This window comes from Leptosomus discolor, chromosome 3 (genome assembly GCF_034619465.1).
Source record: "Leptosomus discolor isolate bLepDis1 chromosome 3, bLepDis1.hap2, whole genome shotgun sequence".
Classification (NCBI taxonomy): domain Eukaryota; kingdom Metazoa; phylum Chordata; class Aves; order Leptosomiformes; family Leptosomidae; genus Leptosomus; species Leptosomus discolor.
The window spans coordinates 46,802,526-46,823,486 of NC_141393.1; the positions used below are offsets into that span (position 1 = coordinate 46,802,526).

The 20,961-nt window shown below is 42.5% G+C and overlaps 1 protein-coding gene across 2 annotated transcripts; it reads right to left on the reverse strand.

The window, feature by feature from the left end:
• Positions 1–215: 215 nt before the first annotated feature.
• On the reverse strand, positions 216–19,413 carry ALKBH3 (alkB homolog 3, alpha-ketoglutarate dependent dioxygenase). Of its 2 annotated transcripts, none has more exons than XM_086463228.1 (9): positions 19,344–19,413; positions 17,628–17,740; positions 16,407–16,441; positions 15,397–15,444; positions 13,746–13,849; positions 12,462–12,550; positions 9,331–9,540; positions 902–1,000; positions 216–364 (listed from the first exon to the last, which is right to left on the reverse strand). In XM_086463228.1, exons 1-9 carry the CDS (start codon positions 19,411–19,413, stop codon positions 272–274), a joined length of 861 nt encoding a protein of 286 aa, XP_086319354.1. In that variant the 3' UTR covers positions 216–271. The 2 variants fall into 2 exon arrangements, with proteins under 2 accessions (XP_086319354.1, XP_086319353.1); XM_086463227.1 differs by having other exon boundaries at positions 19,326–19,413.
• Positions 19,414–20,961: the final 1,548 nt, after the last annotated feature.

Here is a 20,961-nt window from a genome sequence, read left to right on the forward strand (position 1 = left end):
CGTGCTTTCTGTTAAGAATGATCCTTGTTTTTTCACAAACTTAAAAGCCTGTGATTTGCATCATCTAATAGCATATCACTTGTGAAAACAAAATAGCACTGTCCACTAACACAGGCAGCTTCTGATTGTCAAAGATCTTCATAATATTGATTCTTTCTCCCTTCAGTTATTTCACAGAACTCTGTTCCTCTAAGGCTTCCTTTAAATCTGTCGCAATCTGAGGCTCCGGATCTGCTGCGGGTTTATATCCAACAATGCCCAAAGTGCCTCTTCACTTCCAAACTCCATCAGGTTCTGGATAAATGGTCCTAAAGGTCAAGTTTATCCGGGCATCTCTAGAATGATATTCCTTAGGCACTCGATGCTGTAAGTGTCATTAGGAAAAAAAAACAAAACAAAAACGAACCAAAAGCATCAGATTGTGTATTTAAAATACAGGTAATCAAACAATGTAAAAAACCTTAATTTCCTGTGATGGCTTTTTATTAACATTTGTAAACATTTCGGTAAGGCAAAAATTTCATGTTCTGACTCCTCAGGGCCACTGAAAACAAAAAGTCTTTGTAGATTACTGTAGACATGTTAAATTAAGTTGCAACTTCTGTATATTCTGAATTCCTAAATTGATTTTGCTCTGGCAGCTGCAGGCTGCAACCTTCATGGCTGAACTTTAATGCTGGAACATCTGAGCCGATTCCTATTACCTCACTTAGCACTTGAAAGAAACCCCATTGTTTCTATGGGTGCTTTGACATTCTGAGGCAGAAAGCACTATTAATGCGCTGGGAAACAATTGTGCCGCTGGCAGCAGAACGTCCCATACCTTTACGGGAGTGCCTCGTGCATCTGTAGAAAACTGCACTGCAAGTAAAGCTCACAAATGGTGTCAAAGAGTTCTTACCAGCCAGTCCTCTTGGGTAGCTCCTTCCATCATCAGCAGAGTCCCGTGGTCAAGCGGGATTCTTAGTCTTTCTACGTAAGTATAGTCCCCCTTCTCTTCCTAAAAAGAAACAGTAGACACTGAAGGAGCGGGTATGTGCATCTGGTAGGAAAACAGTCCTCTACAGCAGAGCTTATGAGGGGACAGCTCGAGGACAGGAAGCTCTTACACGATCAAGAAGTCTACCTAAACCCCTCTGTCACCCTATTTCACAAACGGTTCAGGAGTTGAGCATTTTAAGGATGAAAGCAGCCATTGTGTCTCACTGCCTGTACCACACAGGTAAAGCTCAACACCAAGTTCCCACATCTAGTGCAAAATGCTGGAGCGAGGCTGCGACTCTTTTGGAAACGTCCACTCCTAAAACAAACAGTTCTGTGCAGAGACATTCTGCAACAGCCACCCTGATTCCAACGGTTAACTGCTTCATCAAAAACACACATCTTCCTTCTGTTCTGATTTGTCTTGTTTTGGACATCACACATGGGTATAGCATTACATGCTAGATGAAGAACTGCTATCCAAAAAAAGTCTCCTTTTCCTATAGTACCTTGTAAAACAAGTTGTCTTAAACTTTATCATCACTAAGCAACACAGATTGCTAAACTGGAACACAAATAATTTGCAAACTTTCGTTAAACCTTCAGATTACATACACATTTTTAAAGCACAAATACCACACCCAGACACAGTAACACTGCAGTATTAGCCTCATACCCGCCCCATCGGTGGGAACAGCACCTCTCCATCGCTTTGCAGTATCCCTTCCAATTTTAAATCAGATTAATACAGTGCTAAGTCAAATTGCTCAGGGAAGTCTATCATGCTAACATGGTTCTCTTTGTCAATCACGATGGCTATGTCCTTATGAAAGCATACCACGCATGACATGAACTATCTTCCAATGTGCCACAGGGACAGGTATTACACTGCTCCATGTACTCCTTTAACATTTTCTGATTTTAGCCTCCAACAGCTGCAGAAAAAATTGCTGCAAACCCTGAACAACTTCCATTTAACATCTTGACTACTTAATGTTGGTGCTTCGACTACTTCACTTACATTGAAATGTGAGTAGGAAAACCAGGATTCCCCCCAAATACCGAATGGCAGTATCTATTTTACCTTTTATAGATCTCTACTGTCAACTTTGCAAGCCGGCTAGGAAAAGCAGAAAGCAACTCTCTGAAATGAGGAATACAGGGAAGTTTCAGATAGGAAATCACCTGCAAAATACAGGGATTATTTTGGGGGGGGGGGGGAGTTAAGAGAAATATTTCAATTAGTGTTGGAAGGGAGAAGGCTCAAGAGGTCCTTTATTTTGAAGTTATAGAAAGCCATAGAACGCTTGACAGTGTAAAGTGGATAATAAACATCCTCCACTGAAAAAAAGAGCATGACAGGTTCTCAGTCTCTGTGTTGCACAAATGCAGGGTTAACCTTGTTCTGAGTACACTGCATACAGCAGACAGCCTGAATTTTTACTTTACCACTGCCTCTAGAAGCAGAGATACTGGCTTTTTTCCCCAAGAGATCACCAAATCAGTTATTTGTTCTTGAAAGAAAAGCCAGAAAGACACAATTACTACAAAGAGACAAGAAAAAAAATAATTATGCCGGGTCTGAGCTTCTAAAGCACAATGTTGTTCCTGTAAGTGACCATACATCTTAGTGACCATGCTGAACAAATGCTTCACATTTTTTATTTTTTAATTAGTTAGGCAGTACCTCCTCTTCCAGTTTCTTACAATGGTTGGTGGACTCTTAAAAATCACACTTGCTGAGTGATTAGGAAGCGGCAATGCTCAATTATTTCAAACCCAGCTGAAGGCACCAATTACTCCAGACTCAACAAAACCAGCTACTACTACCAGAGTGGCATTTGTCACATTTGTCATGTACAATGAAATTGTACTTTGAGGGTGTGTGTGTGGAATGAAAGATCACAACTTATGTCACTTGTCACAGAAGCAGATTCCAAAAAAGCTGGAAACAATACAGGACAACTGAGACCAGGAAAAAGGAATTATCACAGTAACAGTTAACCCAGCTTGAGGTGCAGGTGTAGTTACCTCTCACTGACAAAAGTCCCACCTTTCTGATACAGAAACAAATGTTACAGGATCTCCAGGCTTCAGCTGTATGTTATTCAGGAAAACTAACAGGGCTCTGCACAGACCCGACCATTAGAAGAAAACATTAAGGGGTCATAAAAAGGCAGACAGAGTCTTTTGAGAGCCATTAACAAGACCCAACAGCTCTCATCCAACACATTTTAATGCTTTTACAAAAACTTACATTTTCAGAAATCTTAACTCCCTTGAAGCTTAATTGTGCAGCGGCCCAACTGGATCAAGGTTTGTCTTTTTTAAAGTTCGTGGCTTGCCAAAAGCTCACAATAATGAGGCAAAGCATCAACTACTGGGAAAACTATGTCCTGGAGTTAAAACAAAGTTCAATTTCCAAAAGAACAACTGGGAGTGTGTGTGTATAAAAAAGATGCAGACAGAAAGACGACTGCAAATCCTCTAAAATGCTAAAAAGCTTGGTTGGGCTCAAATCAACCCGATAATAAAAAGCACTACTTGATGCAATTGACTATTTGTTCGCACCACTGCCATTTTCCGTTCATGTCCAGGACTAGAAGTCACAGTGTGACAGCACAAGGCTATTCAATACTGCTGCTACACCTGGCAGCACTGGCTGGCAGTTCTGGATTTGTGCATTTCTTGGGGATACCTAAGGGCCCACGGCTGTGCCAGTGATTAATTAAGCTCACTAAACCTCTGGAATGAGAGAGTGCTGAAGGCACTCAGAATAACCTGTAACATGTATTCTTTGTTTGTAAAAAACCCCTATTTTTAAGCTTCTAGAATCACTAGGCATTTATTTTGCTCTATTAAAAGTAAGGTGTAATGCCAAAAACGTTTTCTTAAACTTCAGAGGAAACAAGGAGAAAGTTTCAAAAATAGGTATTATAAACACGACTGCTGACGAAAAGCAGAGAAATACCACTGCAAGGCTGTCTTCTGTTTCACAGGATTACATCATCTCACTTTGTGGATGGACAGCAGTGGACTTATTTTTATCTCTTGCTCATCTTGATTAAAAAGGAATTCTAAGATAAATGATTTCGAAGAAAACATCCTTCAGCTTAGAAAAGTCAGTATGTAAAAGCAGTAGTTACTTGACATTTTAAATGGGACATCTCCGAGCTCAGTTTTACTTCAGAAAAGAGACTTTTATGCCAGTTGGTTTTGCAGAGCCAGCGAAGCTGAGTTTCAGGGGTCAAGAAGTTTACGAAGGAAATTTATTCCTGACATCTAAGGAGGAAAAGACTTTCTTAAAATGCTGCTAACAAACATGGAAAGAAATGCATCACATAACTTTTACACAGTCACTTTGTAACTCTATATATGTATTACAAAACCAGCTGCTTCCAAGAACGGGTCTAGTAAAGCAACTGTTCTGCTTCTTAGTGTATTAGAATTTTCATAATCTTGAGTTGCACTTTTAATACAATCCAAGCTTTACACTGTCTAAGTAGACTGGATAAAACTTTTTTTTTTATCCTCCATTCAAGTAACTACAGTTAATAAGTGAGTAAAGCTCAGCATAAGGATACAAAATCTGTATGTATTCCTGGACTCTATCAAGGTTTTTTTCTTAAAACAATATTAAAATCAAAAAGGTAAGAAAGAGAAAAGATCTAGTATAAATCTATACAAATCACCTAAGTTTGTTATCTTAAGTCTCAGGCAAGTTTATTGAGATAGTAGTAGGAAATGGGTTCTGGATAGTGTAGAAGCATCTTCTAATACAAGCAAAAGTAAATGGAAACATCCTGCAGAAGAACGTATAAATAATAATGCAGTTATACATGGAAATGATGCAAAATTATTTTCAAAGGCTAAAGTCATGGAGAATGCTGACTTCTAGTCTTCTGCTTTACCTATTACCAAGAGAATCCTCTTTACACAACTTCTAATCTCCTATTTTCCAGACTTCCATCTTGCTTGTATCCCTCTCCTCCAGTTTAGTCCTCTACCACCAGCTGTGGAAACACCCTCCTCCACAACAAAGTGGTCTCATCTACCAATACTGCTGCATTTTTACCTGCTTGTTCTCACTATCTCTGATGACATCCCCACTGCAGCTCTTTTCTTTATGAATTCAGTAAGAATGAATATCAGTTATATTGTCCTTTCCTCATGTAATCCACTTGCCTGCCTACACAGAACTATCTTTAAACTCTCTCAGTCTTTCTGCAGCTGACCTAGCAGACTGCAAGTCCAGTAGCTCTAAAACACTTGCACCTTCCTCTCAGCTTGTCTACAGCTGCTCGAGTCCTGCCAATACCTGTGGACAACACCTCCTCCTCTGCAGCCCCTGCTGCCTGCACGTCTCCTTCATGCCAATCTAAAAGTTCAACCCTCCTCGTCTTGATCCAAGCCTCACAGCTTCTACTGTGCTCCACATATTCCTGTGTTCTAATCTTCAATTAGGTCTGCTAGGACATGAAGGGTTATTGTTCTGCTGTTTTCAAAAGTACTAGGAGATCTTTAACTTCTGCTAGAACAGCTACTCAAGGACAAAAGGACGATGTTTTGTGTTCATTTGAAGGACAGACCCTTCTGAAGGCTGATTCTGAGAACACCACAACATCCTGCTATTATCCAGCACATGTGTGAAGCTCCCTCCTTTCCCCAGCACCCATCAGCTTCCTCACTGGCAGATGGAAGAGCAGCAACCTGACAGCTGGCTTTCCAGCTCCTTCCACAGTTCACACGGCAGTTTGTGGGACAACTACATCCAACTGCTCCTTATGGCACCCAGACCTCTGCTACAGAGCATCTCGCAGTGGGATGTGGGAGCTTAGTAGGACATCAAATATCACCCTTGAACTAACATTTCACACTTGGCTTCCAGAAAGACCCAATCAGATAACCTGGCGTTGTCTCACTGAGTTGAGCAATAGTGACAATGGTAGTGAGACTGCATCAGAAAGACTCATCTAACGCAGTGAAATCAACTCCTCTAGAGCAGGATGATTAAATTATGTAAGAATGGGACAGAGGCCTTGAGGCTGTGTGGAGAACAGGAGGAGGTCACAGTGGTGCAGCAATGACAGTTATACTGCGGGCAAGCACAAGAGGACTTCTTGACTAAACCAATAGATTGTGTGTGAATCACAGCTCTGAAACAAATCATTCGGCTCTTGGTTTGTAGGCATGATAGGGGGTGGAACAAGGAGGCAAGAAAAAGTTTTAAGTAATTTACTGGAACTAGAAGCAGAAAATTAATGAAACCAGATCCCTTCACTGTAGACTTTGAACTACCAAGTAAGCATCCAAAAAACCCTAGAAACCATTTAATGCAAAGGCAAAATGTCAGCCATAGCCACACAACTGGTCCAAATAAACAGAAAAGGCAGTACTCAGAAGAAAGAATGCTTAAAAAGAAAAAAACCAGCAGGTAAAGTCAGTTTCTGGCATCGTGTTAATTGCCATGAAAAGTCTCCTTAATTCCAGTGGGGAATTTACTCCTGAAATGTATTTGTAGCTTTTTCTACACTCACTGGGCTGAAATCTGAGTAAGAATTACTTCTACTTATCCACAAGGGATGCTTGTTGATGCAGATTCAAGTAGGCTATGCACGTCTTTACGCTACTTTACCAGCTATTATATGACAAACACTTACTCATCCAGTACAGTACTCACCAAAAAGAAAAAGAGGACTGAACCTTTCCTTCCCCTCACCCTGAACAATTTTCAGGGAAAAAACCCAACGACTTAGACCTAAATAACTTTCTTCTTTTTTTCCATGTTTTGACAAGGAAAAATGCAGAGAAAAGATAAAAAGATTTCCTTTTGTGACAGTTTCAGAGTGGCCTATATAAACGCCACCAAATTCCTAGCAGACAAATGTCAAAATTCACACAAACATGCACAAAGAAACCCCCAACAACCCACCAACATTACTGGTCATCTTTGCAGTTAGAGAAATAGCATTTTATTCTCTAACAAGTTCATCCATGTTTCAAGATCTAAGATGGGAAGTATTTGTACAGACAGTATGATGAACTGAAGTGTCTGAAGGCTCTAGTCTAGTACTCTTCAATAGCCCTACAAGGTGTTACCTGCCTTGTGGTACATACTGGTTTGTACCCAGTACATGACCACACACAGGCAAGCACTTTGGTTTTTTTTTTTCCAGTACCATTTATTCATAGTGAGCTTCTACCATAGTATTTCTCATCTTGTATTTTCATTACATCTTTCATCTTAAAACACTTAAAAGCACTTATAAGAACAGGGGGAAATGAAGCCTTTGAAACTCTAGAATCTCAAATACTAGAACGTTGTTCCCTCAAAGAGGTTTAATTTGGGGAGGAAAAGGATATACTTTCTCTCTCCTTCCTCAATGAAGCCTAACTCTGGAAAACTCATGTCCTGATACTGTCAGATTACAAACCAGGGAGAGTTTGAATGCCAGTGATGACTGTTAATCTGAATCCCTCTTCCCTGGACTACATGCCTTTTCCTGTAACTTGGTTTTGAACAAAGTAACAATCAAACTTCAAGTATCTACAACCAACTTTAACTTTCTCTTAATGAAAGAGAGAACGCTACATTACACCAGGGCATGAAAATTACTTCTTTGGTGGTACAGCCTGAAAGGTTCTAATTTCCATCAGAGCCTCTTGTAACGCCCGCTTGGCAAAGCACCTAGTGTCACAGGATGGTCTCAGAAAATTGCAGGCTTTGGAAATGTGCAAGGAATACATAATGTGTGCCATACAATTATTAAGTACAAGTTCCCTTAGTCACAAGATGCAAAGATCTGTCTGCACCTTAGAAAGAGGTATGTCACGCTTGCAAAAGGAATATACTTCATGAGTAGCAAGTCTCAGCTAGTCAGAGATATCAGGTCAGAGGCACTGAAAGAAAAAAATGAGGAGAGCTTGAGGGATACATCTATAGAAAATTGTCCATCTCGAGAAGAAAAGGGAAGAAATCGTGCAGTACAGATCAAACAAGGTGGCCAATTAAGAATGGCACAGACTGAATTTCCCCCTTTGCTCATAGTGAGTGTCTTTTCAGAAAACAGAAAAAAGAACAAAAAGACATCTTGCTCAAGAACTGGGTTCGATTTTTAAGAGAGAAACTAAATGGCTTTGATTCTGATCCATCAAAGGGGAACACACATGCTTCCAGAAACAAATCCAAGCACCATTTACAGTTTCCCAGAGGAATGAACTTTCCAGCTGACATTTTCTTTTGTTATCATCACAGCATCAAAGATACTTACTCATGCTATGCCCCCTGATACAGTACACTGATTATGTGAGCTCATGCTCAGGGACCAGGATTAAATTCACTTCAGATAACAAAAAATTCACAAATTAGAGAACTGGTGAAAAATACAAATTATTTATTTGTTTTCTAGTTCAAATTCTGACCTTTGCTGTTCACGACTAGGTGGCCCAAGGTGACTCTTGATGGGCAGACCTCAGTACATCAGCATACAGTTTTCTAATAGGCTGATAATCATCACCTTTGCTTTCTGCATTACTTATTCAGAATAAAAAGCAACATGAAGCAGACAGCAAACTTCTTCCCAAAGCTCTACACATGCAGAACAGCGTACCCTCTGAAGCAGGATACGCTAAAAGGCCTGCATTCTCAACACAGGAATGTGTGATTCCTTTACTTGGATAAAAACAAATTGCAGAATTTAAGTTGGCTTGTAAACACAGCAGTCTCAAGCACAGCATTTTATCTTGAAAGGGTATTGACCACTGGATCGCCAACTAACTCCTGAAAGGACGTGCCACAAGTGTTACCTTATCAAAGTAAAGATCTCTGTTTAGTCTGTGAAATACGATGCAACAGTTTGCTATTTTATGGCAAAGAAATGAGCTCCTTCTCTCTGTTCACTGTCCCTCAATCTGAACAAGTCAAAATGCAAACATTATTAAGAGGATTTTTACTTACAAGAACAGTCAGCTGCTTTTCATCCCACATGCATTATGCACTACACCACGTTTGCCTAAGAAAATGGTATCAACTCTTTGGTTCATTTACACAGCGAAAGTCCCCTTCCACCATCACTGTATGTCACTTGAAGCAACGAGAAAGGCCCTTACTTAGGCAGAAGGGCACCCAGGTCACAGTTCCACTGCAGCACTACACTGCTGCACATCATTAGGGTGGTCCCATTCCCATCCTCAAGATGTCATGTTCAATGCAATAGATTTCTTGATCCCTATGCTTATTCCACAGAACGAGTTGTGCTTTCATAAACTACTGTTAAATGCTTTTAGTAATTAAGTTCTCTAAACAGAGGGAAAATACTAAGACTCTCTCAGTGTGATATGAACACTCACAGGGGAGGGTTTCTTTCTCATCTCAAAGGTCCGGGTAGCACCAAAGCTGAGCGAGGCAATGACAGGATTTTTTCCCAGCGATGGTTCATCGTCACTGTGCCAGTCTACGCTATCCTTCTCATTTCGGTAGAGGTTGCAGAGAAGGGAGTTGAAGGGATAGCCAGTGAACTCTTCAATGCGCTCCTTTAGCACGGTCAGCAGAGGATGCCACTGTAATCAGCACAGCAGGAGTAGGGTAAACAAAACAAAGCAGGCCAGCAGCAGGTAACACATGGGGAAAACTACCAAGAAACAAAATATACTGCACTCTAATTACAATAAACTTGAAATCAAACAAATGCCTCTGAACAATTCTGATTATATTTTTAGTAAAGCCGAGGAACAGGCTTTCTGCGAAATATGCACGTTACCTAGCGCTCAATACTACATCATCTCTTACAACCACGAAGCCAGTCTGCCTTTTGCACTAATGTAGCCAGACACCCCAATTAACTGAAAGATGAGAAAGCAGACAGAGTAAAATCTGCTTGCACTGACCATGGATAAACATTGGGATAACATGGATAAACTTCTCCCATGCATACCTGTTGTTGAACTTCCTGGCCAAGCTAGAGGCATTTAACACGGGCGTCTGGTTAACATCTCAGTTACCTGGCCACTGCTGGTGGGCACAGTGCACCCGGGAAGCTGCAGTCAGTGACTAACTGACAGGCTCCCAATTGCCTGCAGCTGCTGACACAGAACAAGAGACAATGGTTGGCCTGACACTGTCACGGTGTGGCCCTCCGTCCCCACTCTGTTAGTCCAGCTTCTTGAGTCCGACTCGTCACCTCGTGGGGTTTTGACTTTGACGCTGTAACTTTTCAGTGGTTCACAAAACCAGTGTCACAGGTTCCGCAGCGGCTCTGCACATTCTGCCACAACTCAGTCCATGAATCACTATTTAATGTTATAAACCTACATCATGACTTCCAACTGTCAGAGTGCTTTTAAGTACTATACAAATATATTTAAAAAAAAAAAAAAAAAGCCAAAGCAATGTAGGCCAGAAATGTTGCCCATTACATAAGGAGAAACACAGACCAAGAGAGGATAAAAAACTGATTCCCAATCTCCCTGTGCATCACCAGCAGAAGGAACAGACTGCAGGAATTATTTCCTCATATCCACCTCTAATCATCGAGTCTTCACTATCTTCTTTCCATGCATACCCACCTTTAAAGGGTTCTTAACCTACTGGCTACACTGCAGGAACCTCAACATACCATCTTTGTCTGTTAGGGGTATTTCTAGCTAAGTCACCCCTTCAATGACTAAGCATCACGTGAATAATTAATTATACGTAAACATAGTTTGCAGCTGTGGGACATTTAGGGAAATTAGTAATACCACCCCAAAAAAGCTATAGCTTGTAAGTGGGCTGCCTGAATGGGCAGGACACAGAATGCAGTGACAGAAGAGTCCAACAAGAATTATTGATGGGGCTTTGCAGTGACCAAGTAGGACTGGATTCGTTCAAGTGCTATCACAGAAGTATTTATTACTAAAAATGTCACCCTACAGTGAATTTTACAATTCAGTGGAAACCCCACTACAGCCTTAGAGCACAGGAAGTCATTTCGTTGAAATATTACTGTTTCAACGAAACTACATCACTGCTTACAAAGAAACATTTTTCCAACACCAAAATTCATTTAGGCACAAGCACTGGATTATACCCAGCAGTGCTGCAATCACACCGAGTCTCGGCAAACAAAAAAGGAGGGACACAAAGCTAATTACTCCAAGCTGTGCACTAAATTACATTTGCTCAGGATCTTTTTGTGATATTAACCCTACTCTGCAGGTAAGGACTGTGCTCTCTGCACCATCCACTGCTGCTTCTAGGCTGCAGGAACTCCCACCTACAAAGCCAAGTGAAATATCAGAGAGCCCGTGTGCAGTCTACCCGTACGTCTGCCTACAGGCAGTTTCCAGCCAGTGGCAGGGCTGGTTCCCAGCTATGCAAGTTTGCCAGTGCATCTCACTTTCTGCTGGAGTTTCTTTCTCTCAGTAAAAAGGAGAGTTATTCAGGGATAAAAGACAGGATCAGCATGCATGGCTGATTTAGGTCGTGTACCTCTTGGATGAGAAAAATAAGCCAGAGGCCCACTCAGCCTCCAGAAAAATGCATTTAAATTAATAGTCCACAAATCAGTAAAAAAAAAAAAAAAAAAAGTCTATTTTTCCACCACTAATTTCATAGGTTATGGAATTTTTAAATTACGGTATTTTCAAGACTACAAAATCTTCTCAACTCATCTTGCTAAATAACGCCTTTCCACTTTTTCCAGACTGAGCTTTGCTAGGAGGCACCCCCACCTTTGGCAACAGCTCTGGGACCTGGGACACTTCTCTCTCATGCTCTCCAGCATCCAACAGTCACACTTAATTTATGGTTCACAACACTGCAGCCTACTGCCATGGAAATTTCAAACAAAGCAGTATCAAGAGACAGGCCAACAGGACAACAGGCTGGGGGACAGAGAGAGAGCGAACATGAACAAAATGTCAACGAGTCACTCCGAGGACTTTCAACCCTTACAAAATAGCATGGGAAATTACATCATACAATCTGGAGTTGCTGTGCAGGCAGGTTGAGTGTGTGAATTTCACAGCATTCACACAGGAATCAACAACCCACTTAAACTCTCATTTAGGCAGTACTGAATCCAACGTTTCTGAAAGTAACTATTTCAGTAATTGGTATTACTGATCTTCACAACAAAAAACTCAGTATGACTGCGTACATGACAATCTCCCACATAAAGATGCACAGACTAAGTCACACAGAACAACTCAGAGTTTTGTCCAAAGCTACCATGATCCAAATGCAGAACTTGAAAATCTAGAGTGTTAATTTCCTTTTGCCAAAATTCAGCAACTAAATCATGCTCCTCTCAGTCAATCCACTCATAATGCTTGTTTTATGAAGTTGTCCACATTCCACTAGAATTTGCTGCTGATCACAAATGAAATACTGATAGGCACTCTAGATAAAAATAGAGGATAGAGGGAACTTTTGCTTCTCAATCTCTGCAAAGGATTTTTCTGTAAACAATAATAAAAGAAAACCGTAAACATATACATACATTTGGGTTTGGCTGCATTGTTATCCTGGAGTAGGTGTAAGGAAGCTCCCCGTACCAGGAGGTAAGCCTCGGTTCCTCAAAAGATACTTCTAAAAAAAGAAAAACAGGGAGACTTTCTCAGTTTCCTTGTCAAAGTGCTTAAAAATGGAAAGATGACACAATTCTGCCAAGAAACTTGAGCAAAAAGGGACTGTCTGCTCACCCAAAGGCAAAAAGCAGCCCCTTAAAATCCTCAGCCTTACACAATGAATTCAAGCGAATTAATGAGATGATTCAAAAGTAGGCCTGTCTCTGCAAGAGGAATTACCTTGCCAAAATCTCAGACCCACATCAATTTCTCATCTCTACGCCAGATGGGCATGGACCAGAGAAGTTAAAGACAGCAAAATGAAACTGAAATTTTATTTGTAACTCCTGCCTGTTTTATATTCTCCCAGTTCCAGTGCCCAATAGGCTGGCATCAGTTGCATGAGGGATCCACAGGAAGGGATGGAGCGGAAAGGATTGTGGCATCCATGGGGCATTACAGAAGCAGCATCTAACAAGGCTGGACAAGAAATATTTTGTCAAATATGCGTGTGCTCTACGATGTAATACAAACATCAAGTTAAAAGTACTCTCAACTTCTGAAAAGACTATCTGGGTAGCCATTTCTCATGCTTGACAGGTAACATTCTCCATTATTGCAAGCCAATAAACAGAGATGTTGAAGACATTTTCCAGCCCTACCCAGTAACTACTCTGATATATTGTCTTACATCCGTTCCCAACTGAAAGAGAAATTTAGCTACAACAGGTGCCCCTTAGTGAACAAATCCAGAACAGCAGTCTCTTCACTTCCTGCATACTGGAACTAATAAGAAAAGCCAAGGGAAAAGAAACACGATCTGCTGGGATCATGAGAGAGGCAAAAAATATTCCTGGTTACAGAAACCTCAAACAATAGTGTTCGCAGCATCAGTGGGAGACAGCATGAAGGGATGGAGCACAGACTTAATCTAAACAAAGAGTGGGGAAAAAGAACCAGAGAGGACAGAGGAGGCAGTAAAATTCAAAGATATTTAAGATGGGCAATTCTAATTTGGAAAGATCTCATTTAATTGGCAATAGGAACATGGTGATAAAGTTTGAAAAATAAGCAGAGATATATATGCATGGAGAACCTGGAAGGAAATGTGAAGGAGTGATAATATGTAAAACGAAGAACAATGATAAACAATGAGTGGATTTTGGTATGGAAATGACCTGGGAATGACATGAAAAGTTGGTCCACATGCTCCTTACCTTGTCTGATGTGAGTTCGCTGACCCCAGGGTATGTCTTGGAGGAGTTGTTCAAACATCCAGTCTGCTTGTTCTGAGTCAATAAAGCCAGGAGTCAAATGAATCCTAAGAAAGAAAAAGATTAAAAAACGATGAAAGGAATATACACTTCTATATATGCTTTGATAAAATAGTCTCATTTCCAGGATGCCCAAAATTGCTAAGAATGGCGGTAACGCATCAGAGCAAAAGTCAAAGCCAAAAGCAGGTGTGAACGAAAGCACATAAGGCAGCAGGAGCTCCTGATGAGTCTTCCCCTCCCCAAAAAGGTCTAATTGCTTTTTAAAACCTATTACATTTAACATATGACACTAACAATATCCTACAGGTCCCACCATTGGCCATATACTGTGTGAAAAAATGGCATCCTTCTGCTTGTTACTAACTTCACATCTGATACGTTAGACAGCCCCAATGATGGTACTACAATCAATGTAAGTAATTGTCCTTTATTCACCATCTCCATGTCACTCAGAATTTGACAGCCCTTGATCATCACCGCCATCCTATCCTCTCTTTTCCAAGCACAAGAACCCTAGAGTATCTAACCTCTCCTGTTTTCACATTTTCATCTGTACCTTTTACTTTTTGACCGTACTAACAACAGCATTCAAAAATTCAAGATACCGTGGTGGGCTGCAGAATAGGAATGCTGTTCACAAGAGCTTACTCTCACAAGTATTCAATGCTCCAAAGACATCACAAGAAGAATACATAGTAAAGGTACTAAGAGAGATGCAAAATCTGATTATTAACTTCCCAGAAATGTAGATACCCCAGGAACATATTACGAAAACAAACTCCAGAAAACGACAGGATAACTCAGCTGGCTTTGTATCTTTTCTCTTTCCAGCTGGTCAAAGCTTTTACTTTTCAAATTGGTATAAAAATTCACTTGCAACTTTAGAAGAAACCAAGATGAAAGCTTTGAAATAAATGCACAAAAAGTTACTATGTCTTTGGAGTTTTTCCACTATTAATAAAAGCTATCAAATTCAGAAGAAAAGGACTAATACTGACATTGCAGCTAAGACAGAAAGGTAAAATAAAATGCATTTTAGTTAGCAGGAATCACAGAACAAGTAGGTTTTGTTTTGAAGTGTCCTGAAGCAGAAATAATTAAGGCACCGCATGTAAACAGAAGGGACAACCCTGAAGTTACCAAATCTGCCTGAAGTTAAATGCTTTTATTAGATTAATTTAAACCAAGTCCAATTTACAGCTCTAAGTTTTTGGTAGCTCTGAACTACACAACACAGACATCACGCACTTGCTAACACAGGAACACTGACCCAAATTTCAAGCAACAACTTACTCTGAATCATGAAACAAATGGATGCAGCCCCATCTCCTTATTCCTGACAAGAACACTAGATGCAGTACGCACTAGATGTTAAGAGGTTCATTTGCCTGCTCTTCAGTGCTGCTTAGAACTATGTGGTCTCTGCTACCTGATACTCAAAAGTATTTCCAGAAGTACTCTAAACCGAAGATACACAAGAAGGGCAATGTGCACCTGCTGGAGGCAAAACACTCCACAGAGATGAGGCTTGAGAAAGCTGAGTAGCACTGCGTCGTTCTGCAATAGCAAAGAACAAGTTTCATCCACTTACCTAGAAACGCCAGTTGGTGCTTTGCTGAGCTCATACACACCAGGCTTGCTGAGGGTGTAGAAAGGAAAGAGCCATCAGATGGACGAACGACAAGAAATTACCTTACACTGAGCAGCACGGACTAGAATTGCTGTAAGCTTGAACTAGGGAAAGTTTTCTTTCAAAAAGAGAAGAAGGGAAGCAGTAATGTTCTGGAGCTGGGCAGTGGTCAGGGTAAGGCAACAAGGGATGTTGCAGAAGGAAATTAGTTTGCATGTACTTCCTGCCTCTTGCTCTCATTTCACCAAAGGCCCAATTCACAGTTTTAGGGCTCTACAGATAAGTAAAGGAGGGATGTCACAGGGAATCTAAAGGAGACAACCATACAGGGCTGCACCCTGACCACTATGCTTGCATTTATACATACACTGAGTAAGAAAATTCTACTAAGATAACCAAACTGAAGCAAATTTCATTTTCAAAATCTGTAAGTTCACCATACACCACCACACCTTGTCACACTTTATGCCAAAGTTATTCTGAGAAGATCCTTGTTTCGACACAAAGGGTAACCAATCTAGAATACCTAGCTTCAGAGGCAGTAGCAGCTACTTTTCTGAACCTTCAAAGAAAGTGGGCTTGAGCTGCCATACCAGCTATATTCCTGGATAACAGTACATAGTTTCCAGCACAGTTTACACAGGGACTGTTCTAGGAAAATGTACATTGCAAATCAAAAGAGACTATTTGCAGTTCTGTTGATTCAGAATGTCCAATTGTTCATTCTTCCTGGCTTATACAGGCTGTACACAGCTACATCAAAGCTATAAAAAACAGTTAACACAGACTTGGACTCTCCCGATTATAAATTCAGTTCAGGATAAGGGGGCTGAAAGTCCACATTATCTACTAAAATTTCTTCCCAGGGCACAGCAGTTTAAGTGGAGAAGGAACTCTTTTTCAGCAGATTCCCGCTGACCAACAAGACAGAAAAACTGCACAAAGGACAGTGAAGTCAGCAGCATACTCACTCTATCACATCTGCCTCAGGAACTTGGCACTCCACCTGAAAGGCAACAAGACAATACATGGTGAATATTAAACATTTCAGTACCTGGCACGCTCCAGTCAAACAGCATGAATCACCATCTCTGGTGACTCTACATAACTACATACTGACAGGGCAGTGAGAAAAACACACCTCTGGACAATGGGGAGGCAGTAACAACCCACCCACTCCCTCCACATGCCCCAGAAACTCTCAAACGCAGCTACTACTGCTGGTGGTTTTTAACTATCAACTGCCCCCTAAAGGACACTCATTTCTAAATTACTTGGATTATTACAGTTCTTGCTATTTATCAACTGCAACTGAAGTTCTTATCCTTACATTTGGAACTAAAAATCTAGAGCAACTATGGGAGGGACAAACAAATCCCAGGCCCCGGACAATGGGCAAACACAAGATAGACCAGATATAGCAGGAGCTGACACTTTAAAACTGCCTGCACAGTCCAAGATAGCTGGTTTTTGTAAAAACCAAAACCAAACACAGTAGTTTAAACCAGCTTGGATTACCATTCTGGTTGTCTCAGGGATTTATGCTTCTCTTCTCTGAGCCCAGTGCAGTGCTGAGATGCAAGGAGGTACTGAGCTGAGCAAGCAAGAGGGCCGAAATATATAGATACCAGGGCTCTGCCACAGAGAAAAAAGAATCTTCCCAGGACATCTCCAATCCTTCCAACCCAAGACGACAGCCTTTCAAACACTTCTGGCTTAGAAAGAAGTGTTCAAGATTTTTTTTTTTTCCCCCCAAGCAAGGAACTGCCCTCCCACTGCAGAGAGCACAATATCCTTCATCTGCTGATGGGACATAAAGCAAAGTCTACAAAACAAATCCCATGCTCTTTCCTGGTGACAAATACGCCAGATATCCCAACCGAGGGGAAAAGACAGAGCTCAAATTGTATTCTGAATATTCAGGAAAACATACTCTTTTAAGCTCTCTGAAAAAAAGTAATTATGAATCAGTACATAATGCCCACTCAACGCCTGAGGCTAAGCAGAGGGACTGCAAATTTCTGTTTGACATATATACAAGACAGTGCAAACTCTGCTTGGTAAAAGCCCAAAGTTCAGCTCAGCTGAGTTTTTGTTTTTAAACATAAGACTATAATCTCAAAGTCCGGTAATTTTTATCACTTGAAGTTTAATAAAAGATAAGATTCTGCTAGTTACCATTTAATTTTTACCTGCGATGGCTTTTCAAAGACAAATTGCTTTTGAGTGTGAGGCTGATCTTTTCTCATCCATGCCGGTCCAGTGCCTGCAGGGGCAAGGCTGCTGGCCGCAGGTGCCTGAGGTGCTAAAGCAAAGAACCAAAAAAAAGGATCACATGAAACAGAATTTCACCATACAAAAATACTGTTTGGAAGAACTTATGGAATCATTCTTTGAAGTATTCTTCTGTACTTGGCAGAGACTCCAGGAACAGCCAAATCTACATTACATAACAGTTCAAATTGCACAGAAACTTAGATATATTTGTTATTCATAGAGAAAAAAAACCAAGCCATCTTTTTATCGGAAAGGATGACATCTAGAACCTTTCAATTCTACCACAAACACCTATCACCTGCCAGCAGAAATTTTCACAAGCAGCTAAACTGCTTCCCTCTGCAATTTTTTTTTACAAAATCAAAAGACATTTCTCTGAGAAAAATACTTCTATTAAAACAAGATTTTGAAACTCGGAAGAAAGTACAGAAGAGCAACTCAGGCATACCACTTCACGTGTTTTATTTATGCATGGAATCAGGCTTAAAAATGGGCCTGAAACAAAGTAAAAGTCTTCACCCTGCCTAATTCAAAAGATGGGAAAAATAATTTTTAATAATCCCATTAGGAACAGGTGGAATGAAACACACCTGTGACAGAAAACTTACAGGCCACACGTACAAGTCAAAATAGTTGGGTAATTTTTGTCAGGACAAAAAAAAAAAAAAAAAAATCAGCTTGTCTAGAACGCTCAGTCTGCCGTGAAATGGGAGCTTTACTGGGTATTGTAATCAAGCAAGTGGAACGTAGTGTTTTGACCATGTTCACAAAACAAACCTGTCCTTGCAAGACTGGAAACCTACCCAGTGCTCTCCTGCCTCTGCACTCGTTTGGTTTAAACGTCTGATAAAAACCAGCACTGTTAACTCCAGCCCTTTCAACCAGCGCCCTCAGTGAAAAGATAAAGGAAGATACATAATAAGTTTCATGAATAAAAAGCAAATAATGATTATTACAGAAGTTAGCTCTACTTGTCTCATTCAACATGCCCAACGACGGGAAGAGTACTCTCAAGCCTAACGTGTGCGCTGGATCTATACACACACGCAGCTGTCCCTATGTTCTGCATTCACAATAGCTACAACACATCTGTGACCTACATAAAAATTTCACTTAAAATCTGGGTTCGACCACCTGAACTTTAGTTTCCCAGGCACATTAGGACCCCGCAAGGCCTCGGGCTCCGTAAGGCCCAGCACGACCAGGAGCCGCAGCCTGGCCGCCCTCGCCTCCGCTGGGCCGGGGGGGCCCGACTCAGGCCCACGGGCCCTGCCGCCTCCCTGCTCGGCCGAGACAGCGATGCCAACTCCCAGCCCGACTTCCACTGGCTTTCCGAAGGTTATTTTTCGCCTCAGCCCACGGCACATCTAGGGCAGCAGCTTCTCAGCACCGCCTGTAAGGCGAGGGCAAGGCGGCCACGCCGCTTCCCTCCGGGGCCGGGCCCACTCCTCTGCCGCAGGCCGCGGGTAAGGCGGCTGCTACAGCGGCGGGTGCGGCCGGGGATGGGGCTCACCGGCAACGCCGCGGCCCGGACAAGTCCCGGACACCCGCCCGCCCTGCAGGTCCGGCGGCAGCGGGGCGCCGGGCCGGGCCCCTGCGCGCCCGGTCCTTACCTGCGAGCCGGGCCTTGCCTGCGAGCCGCCCCGCCGGGCCACCGGCCCAGCCGCCCTGCACACGGGCTCGCTGCCGCCTCTCCATCATGCCGCCGCCCTCTGCGCCACCGCCCACTAAGGCGCCTAGAGACCCGCCCGCCGCGACGGGGGCTGCCGGGCGGAGCCGGCGCTTCTTCCCCGGGTGCCGGCAGGCTGCCCGGCCGCACACAGGTTTTGGTGGACAGCAGAAATTAAAGGTTTTCTCTCAAAACATGGCTGAAAAGGACCTGCGGGTGGTGGTTGAAAGCTGAACATGAGCTGGCAGTGTGCCCAGGTGGCCAAGAAGGCCAACAGCATCCTGGCCTGTATCGGCAAAGAAGGACATTGAGGTGCTGGAGCATGTCCAGAGAAGGGCAACGAAGCTGGTGCAGGGTCTGGAGAACAGGTCTTATGGAGAGCGGCCAAGGGAACTGGGGTTGTTGAGCCTGGAGAAGAGGAGGCTGAGGGGAGACCTTACCGCTCTCTGCAACTGCCTGAAACAACGCCGTAGTGAGGTAGGAGTTGGTGTCTTCTCCCAACTGAGTAGCAATAGGACAAGAGGAAAGAGCCTCAAGTTGCACGAGGCAGGTTTAGATTGGACATGAGGAAAAAAAAAAAAAAACAAACACTGTACCAAACAGGCTGCCCAGGGAAGTGGTGGAGACACCCTCTCCGGAGGTGTTCAAAAAACATGTACATGTGGTTCAGTGGGCAGGGTGGTGTGGGGTTGACAGTGGACTTCACAATCTTAGAGGTCTTTTCCAACCTAATGATTCTGTGATTTTATCCTCTCACAAAGAGGCAGCTTTAAATAGCTGTGTAAATTACATATCCGTTTCCCCATGCATGGAAAGCAGCAGTACAGATGAAGGAAACCAGAATTACCTCCCCACCAATGCTCAGGCCCCTGCCTGGCCCAGGCACGGGCCATGGTGGCAGCAGCCCTTGGTGGTGCTGGATCATTCTAGGTGTTACGCAGGGCCACCCAGCCAAGCTGCTTCTCCTCCCTTCAGCCCCGTGCCAGGCCAAGCAGGTGGCTGATGGGGCAGCGGTCCGAGGCCTTGCCACCCTCTCAGGGCTGCAGTACAGGGTGCAGGGACAGGCAGTGGTTACCTTCACCGGGGAGCAGGCCTGCTCCCAGGAACACATCTGTGCTGCTGCAGCAGGACAGCATGGGCTCCCTGGGAAGAGAGGGGCAGACCTGTTACTCAGCTGCTACCCTGAGTACACCCTTCAGAGCAGAGCTGCAAAGTGACAGTAACAGCACCACAAGAAAACCCCTCCGGTTTTCTAGCACGTGCCCACGGTATTTCAAAGTGCAGCAGAAGCTGTTGGATACATGTTACCTCCATTGCTGAGGTGAGCAGACAATCAAAATTAAAATCAAGGCAATTTAGGTTAAAAAGTGATTCCTTGCTGCAGTTTGGAAAATAAAAGGCCTCAGAGGAAGTAGGAGAGGGAACCTGAACTGCTTCAGTGCCAGTGGGACCGCCGTGCTATTCCCCACGGATATCTCCTTCCAAACACCTTCAATAATTACAAAATTGTTATTTGGAAATAACGATTTCTTATTAATAGCTTAATAGTTCTAATTAACAGTTTATTTTGTGTTCCGGTG

Bases quoted from the DNA above. Each gene is read 5' to 3' on its own strand.
- ALKBH3 (XM_086463227.1), bottom strand. From the start codon at position 19,413: ATGATGGAGAGGCGGCAGCGAGCCCGTGTGCAGGGCGGCTGGGCCGGT. The intron at 17,741-19,325 runs GTAAGGACCGGG...TCTTTGCTTTAG, and splicing joins AGGCAAGGCCCGGCTCGCAG to CACCTCAGGCACCTGCGGCC. The intron at 12,551-13,745 runs GTAAGGAGCATG...TTCTTTTTTTAG, and splicing joins GCGAACTCACATCAGACAAG to AAGTATCTTTTGAGGAACCG.